This window comes from Sceloporus undulatus, chromosome 2 (assembly GCF_019175285.1).
Source record: "Sceloporus undulatus isolate JIND9_A2432 ecotype Alabama chromosome 2, SceUnd_v1.1, whole genome shotgun sequence".
Taxonomy (NCBI): Eukaryota; Metazoa; Chordata; class Lepidosauria; order Squamata; family Phrynosomatidae; genus Sceloporus; species Sceloporus undulatus.
The window spans coordinates 234452042-234459083 of NC_056523.1; the positions used below are offsets into that span (position 1 = coordinate 234452042).

Consider the following 7042-nt stretch of genomic DNA (forward strand, 5'->3'; position numbering starts at 1 on the left):
TCCTCCACCATGAAACAAAATTTATAAAACCAAAAAAGCCTCCACCTGTGCTATTCTTCTACATGAGATTTGCCTATTAAATCTAACAGGGAAGTGTCCTGCATGATGTAAGTATTTTGCAATGTGTGACATAGCCCTTATTTTCTTCAACAAGGTGTCAACAGTTGGCAATGATATGGATGATATAAAAGCAAAATGGGTGTACACAAACCATATTGTCTAAGTAATGTTAGCATACAATTTGAGTTTTCAAACTCAAGTTCTCTGGTCACAGCAACAGAATTATTTCAGATACCCTATGAGACGTGATTATTTACTCAACCTATCTTATTCTGCAACATAAAGAACTAATCATATGGAAAGAGCCATTTGTTCCTCCCCTTTTAATATACCTGACTCACAGCTGGGACACATTTATGAGACATAGGGTTTGTAGGGAGGGGGAATGTAAGAGTAGACTGGTTTTATTATTTGGTTTTCTAAGGAATATTGAAGCAAAAGGGAGTAAAAGGAAATCTCTCCTTTAGAACCTGATTGCTCCCCCCTCTCCGAACCCTTCCAAATCAAATATACTTACAGATTGCTTAAACACATTTAATTGCTCTTGTAGGCTCTGGGCTTTGTCAGCCTCCTTCTTCATCTCATTCAAATTCCGTTTGAATTCTGTGAGCTCTAAGCGCAGTGACCGCCGTTCCACTTCTGCTGTATGCAGCCTTTGTGTAAATTCAAATATTTGCTTCTGCAAGGATGCTATGCTTTTCTGGTAGTAAAAAACGGAAACAATGTTGTTAGCTCTAAAAAGTGCTGAGTAGGCAATAAATCAACAGCATTTAATGCCTGGGCAAATTAAAATGAAGCTTCCTTTCTGAGTTCACACAACAAATTGAAATGTTCTACTCTTACTGATATACAGATACACATACACAGACGCACGCACACACAGATATACATTGAGGATATTTTCTGAAAATCAAAACCTGAAAGAAAATGAGTTGGAAGAAACATTTATTCTTTGTTTGGGTAGAATCAGAACATGTATTTCATATGCGGTGGATAATTCCTGCACTTTTAACATGAAAAGCATGAAATGTACTTGCAATAATATTTTGAAAGAAGACTGAACATTGCACTGAATGCAATACAAGACTTGAAATTATCTAAGAAGGCTAATTTAAAATAAAATTATTAGAAGTATTATCTATTGTACGTTCAGTTTGAGTAATATTACCACTACCTTGCAATTTTCCAGTTTTACTTTAAAGTCTGAAAAATCCGAGGACTTCAACATAAAATTAAGAAAAATTAAAAGTGAAAAAAAAAACAATTTTAAAGTAAGCTGGGCTTGAACAGAGTTTGAGCAATAGCTGCTGTATACTGTCTTCATACAAACCGTAATGGGGACTTTGTCATTTATGCCTGCTTTAAGAGCCTGTGCATTTATTTTATGAAGCCCACGAGCCAGTTTCTGAGCCAACGAATCTTTCTCCGCATAGGTAATACTTCGGCTACTGTCCACTGGAGCAACTTCCATCACAAGACAAAGTTTGTCCATGAGCTTTGAAAAAGAATTCCTTGCTGCACTGGTAAGTAAATGCCCCGAAAGCCAGGAATTCACATCTTTAAAAGAAATAGAAATAAAATCGATGAATTGAATAGGGCCGGCCTAGGTTTTGATTTTTGTCAATATAAAAAGGCTGGTAATATGGTGATACAGAAAGCAATGAAAGAAAGTGTTCCAGACACTTTATCATATGCAATACTTTCCAACCCAAATATGAAAACAACTTAGGACTTCAATTTCAACTGGCTGAGTTTGAACACTTACTTCTGAGGACACAATCATGGTGGATGACTCTGTGATTCTATTAAGCAGTTCCCAGAAAAAAAAAATTACAAAAACGATTTACAGAAAATATTGTATAAGCTAGCTAAACTCGTAGTACTTTCCTGGCTTTATATTCTAGAACTGGTACTAACAACAGAATATTACCTGTGGATTTTTTTCCCCCCCGTGTGTAAAGGGCTACTGAAACTTTCTACCTGAACTGATTATTGGTGCCAGATGCTTTAAACATGAGTTTAATTTGCCAAATCCTGACACCATTTACCTTGGAAGAAATCAATATACAGTGAGAGAATTTTACTGGCATAAAGAGAATCCCTGTCCAGACTGTATATACAAACACTTAATTCTGCTTAACTACCACTGAAATTACACACACATATACAAAAACAGATATAAGCTTGAGAAAAATCATGGTTTTCCCAATGAGAAGTCATTTTATGTTCTCTTCCAATACAGCATCATTTATCCCTCATTAATCCATAGGTTGCAATATATGATACCTGAGGCCTATTATGTAAACACACTAAAAACTACATATAAATATTAGTGAATGTTACTCATTATAAAGCAGAAGGTAAGTCACTGCTGCACATTTGTAACCGTTTCCCTTTCTTTCCTGACAGCTTAGATGTCTAAATCATTTGCTGCTTAAAACTACTGAGGCTTGGTACCTTAATGCCATACTATTTATATTCTGAGACAAGAGAATATAATTTACCTTATTCCAAGGCAATTAAAATTTTACAACTACAATTACTTATTTCCCCATAGGATTTTGGTAATCATCCTTCTCATATAATGGGCTTAAGGCCCCAGCACACCCAACATGTTCTGCTTACTGCTAGATTCGTCAGGTCTGTAATTAATAATTGTGTTTAATGTTGATAAATAAAATTGTCAGTGCTCCTTCTACTAATTGGTATTCCAGATAACGGTTAATAGGTTTATTTATGCCTTAATAAAAGTCTTGTAATTTAGTTTCCCCTCTGCAAGTCAGGTCTTAATCTGTCATTACTTGTCTTGTGATACTATCAGGGTAAGATGACAACCATGGCAGAGCTTATTTACATTCAGGAGAATACCAGATCTCCTGTTGCTGCAGAGAATTAAAATATTGTTCTGAAGTTTAAAGTAGAAGACCTATCAAGGGGCATTTTTAAAGCAATCTATCTCCGCCATATATACACATACAGCAGAAAGAACAAAAACAAAAGGTTTCAGGCAAAACAAAAGAGGAACTTGCCTTCCAGAAACTCTTTCCAACTGCAACCAAAGAACCATCTAAACTAAATTAGTACGATGCAACTGAATCAGTTTATTTTCAGCAAAACAAGAAGACCGGCATTTGCTTATATATAAACCTTCCAAATGGGACAAAGTCTATTGAGATTTCTTGTTGCCTTGGCAGAGATGCAAAGGTCTATATTAGGTATACTCCAGGGCTTAGGCATGTTCACTGGGATTTCGTTTAAGTTTTGTTTTAAAACTTTTTTTTCCTTTTGAATAACACAACCCACATACCACATTACAAACTGCCTTTTGAAAGTCTTCTACTTTTCAAATGTGATTTGTTTAGTGGCATGAGAGAACTGCTGTTTCGGCCACACAAACCAAAAAGATCCTTGGGATATGTGAGGCTAGTCCCATAGTTATGCTGAGGCTTAGTGGCACGGTGGGAATGAATTAGTTACTTAAGCTTGACAATGTTATTAGTTCCATTTACATCTAACTTTTCTTGGTATGAGTTGTAGACAAAATTTATTAGGGGCCAGTGCTACAATACAGAAAGATTTAATCAATAGTACATGAGTGTGCCATTCCAATTTAAAATCAGAAGTCTGGACTTGACATAAACACACAGCTTTCAGTCTAATATGGTACCAGTACTGTTTTTAAAAATTACCAGAGAGATTTGAAAAGAAACAGGCGGGAGGGGGGAGAAAACATTTCTAGAATCGGAAAGCACACACTTTATAAAAGCAAAGCATCACCTCTGGTTAATTTTTAATGAATAATGGTTTTGACTAAAACAAAGAAATGTGTGGGTTAGAATCATTCACAGCTTTGAGAGGTGAAATGAGAAAACAATGCAATTCCATAAGGTACTGTATTCTGCTATATCCATAACCAGAGGGAAAAGAATATATACACTTTAAGTACCTGGCCACAAACTATCAAGGAATTACAGTAAAAGCACTAAATAATTTATGTTGGGATGAGTCTGTGAGAAATGTCTTACACCAATACAGTTACAGTACAAAGAGCAATAAAGTCTTTATTAAACAAATGAAGCGAAAACCAATGAAAAGTGACAAACCTTATTCAAGCTACAAGAGGAAGTTGGTCGGCATTTTGCTTTATTTTTAGCAAAACAATATAAGGAGGAAGAACTGAACTTCTTACTAATGTTTACATGTCAAAATGTTCTCTGTGAGCTTTAGAAACTCAGCTGAAGTTACAACTGATCACAATCTGGCTGTTCAAATAAACTTAATGTTAGCTTCCTCTAGGCATTACTGCTGTAGTGTTAAGAGGCAACAACCTTTGTTAGAATAAATTCTAAGGCTTGGATCTGAAAAGCTACTTTTGGTTCACCCAATGGACTGCATATACCCAATGAGTCTCTATTTTACTGAACAGCAGGCCTCAATACCATATCCATCTAATCCGAAACTATAGTTTCAAAAGGTGTAGTCAAAGATAGTTGGATGCTCAACATTCCCTCGGATATATACAAACACAAGGAATATACCCTGTCTAAAGTATGTCATGATGCTGGGATGACCCATGTTATCTCTTTATGCCTATCACCGGCATGCTAACATTTGACATTCCTAAAACCATATCACCAATAGCTGTTATTATACACTACAAAGACTACTGGGCAGTTGGCTGATAAACTGGACCAACTAGTCAGAGAGATCTCTGAGCAGAATGAGCAGTGTGTGCACGTTCATGCGCATGTGAATTGGGCACAATTAGGATCTTTCTTGAGGGCTAGCTAGGTGCCCAGGTTGTATGCATGGAGTACCAGCTCCTACAGTCGTTACACTACTTGGCGTATATTTTGCCCAAGGATTCCCTCTTACTGCTCTTTGTTGTTAGCCACACTCTCTGTTATTGTTCACATCTTTGGAACCTCTAAACACCCAGAAGATGCTGCATAAGAATGTGTGTGAGCATCTTGATATTTTCACAGCTCTAGTCAAAGTCATAGAGTGGCCAATTCATTGACTTGCTGAGTTAATTCTTTGTGGCAACAATATTTTGTCCACCATGTAAGAGATACCAAGACAAGACCAAAAAAGAAACTGAAAGACATTACCTGTCTTGCCAACTACCTCCTGTAGTTCAACCATAGAACTAAGGACTGCACCAAGAAGATTGGGACTGGTAAACCAATTGAATGCTTGAAGGGATCGGACCTGTTCCTTCTGCTGCCCTGCATTACCAGTGAATAAATAAATACAAATATAAAATGATTTTTTTAAAAATGTCAAAAATACTATTCAGATTTGGATACCAGTGCATAACATTATTCCAAGACATTGGGGGTTGTGTTAATTTGTTGTATAAATGCTACTTACTCATGTCAAATAAAACACTTGTCTTTGACTGATCACCTATTATATTTAGAGGGATTGCAAAGTGAGTTAATGTAATTTGTTTGTTGTCAGAACATCAGTATGTTCCAAGTCCAAGGTAGTTCAGTGTTGCCAACCAAATTAGAAGGTTTTACTAGCATACAGCCAAGGTTTACATTGAATTTCAAATTTCAACAGGAAAAGGCTAAGAATATGCATTTTAAAAAAATTAAAATAAAACTAAGATCCTCACAATTGTTTGCAAATTCTCATTATTCACCTGCCAAAGTTTGCATGCAACCCATAAATTATACTACCTCAACATAATATTTAGGTATTGCATATCAAGCATTTAAAGCACAATCTGAATGAGTGAATCTAGTTTGCAGTCACAAGGGAGAGAAGACTGAAATTGTGGCTATAGGGAAGAAGGAGGTTTTTTATTTGTTCATTTGTTTGTTCTTCTTATTATAATTTCACCCAAAACCATGAAAGCCACTGCTTTTCTGCAAGGAACTGCTATTTAGCCAGTGCAGAGAAATTGAAGGAAAAAGTATGAGGCAAAACAATAACCTAATTTCAATTCAGTACTAAGGCCAAAATCTACAGTTGTTCTGACACTGTAGTGCCAGCATTAAGAAATCGCCTTCCCTTCCATTTGCCCTACAGCCATTGGAGCTACCTGAAAAATCAGCACTGGTGGTTTCTCCTAGGCTTCCAGAGCAGGTCTGGAAGTGAATGGGGAGGTTTCAGAAGGCATGAGACATAGCCCTGTTCTGCCAATTTTATTGTTCTGCCAGAGAAAATCTAGCACTGAATCCTAGCCCATAGTTCTATTTCAGAATATGCTAAACTGCTCACAAAATAGGGTTGCAGATGTCTTATTGTCTAATCTAGTCATTGTACTGTCCTATTGTCAACCACCACTCATACTGCAGATGTGAAGCCAGAAATTATTTAGCTCATACTTGAGATGACACGTGAAACCTGATGATATCTGAATCAAAGTACTTCCTAGTTTTCACACTCCAGCCATTATAATACTCTACCACAGGGGTTTTCTTGGTAAGTTCTGTTCAGATCTTTGCCTTCCTTTGAGGCCGAGAGAATGTGACATGCCCAAGGTCTCCCCAGTGGGTTTCTATATAGTTGGGATTCGAATCTCAGTCTCCAGGGTCATAGTCCAATGCTCAAATTACTACACCATGTTGGGGTTAAAGCAAATCATTGAAAGGGCAAGGATGAATCCACAGTGGGAATGATAGGACATAAGGTAATGCACAGTACACTCCTATGCACAATTAAACTCGGACAAAATTCAGTTTACAATCATTTCAAATAATTGGGGGGGGGGGGTTATTTTATGTTTAACACCACCTTTGGGGGCTTCAGCTGTTTTAATTAATACACTAAATTTGGTTTAACCGTTTAAATATAATTCCTCCCCTCAAATTGTGAAGCCTATGGCCCACATTGCCTTAGCATACTATAATTGTTATTTAAGTACTGAAAGTGCAGTGTGACACAAAACATATAAATCATTAGTTAATCATCTTACTTGACAGGTTAGGCACATCCTTGGAGTCTCCCACACAGATTAAGATTCCGATGC

The 7042-nt window shown here is 36.7% G+C and overlaps 1 protein-coding gene across 1 annotated transcript in view; it reads right to left on the minus strand.

Annotated features, from left to right (window-relative positions):
- The window catches only part of CCDC171 (coiled-coil domain containing 171), a 191982-nt gene that overhangs the window by 103772 nt on the left and 81168 nt on the right, over window positions 1-7042 (minus strand). Inside the window, 4 exon segments of the mRNA XM_042453977.1 lie at window positions 578-760; window positions 1391-1617; window positions 5172-5288; window positions 6989-7042. The exon segment at window positions 6989-7042 is cut by the window's right edge and continues 1 nt beyond it. Of these exon segments, the coding sequence (XP_042309911.1) occupies window positions 578-760; window positions 1391-1617; window positions 5172-5288; window positions 6989-7042 (581 nt within the window).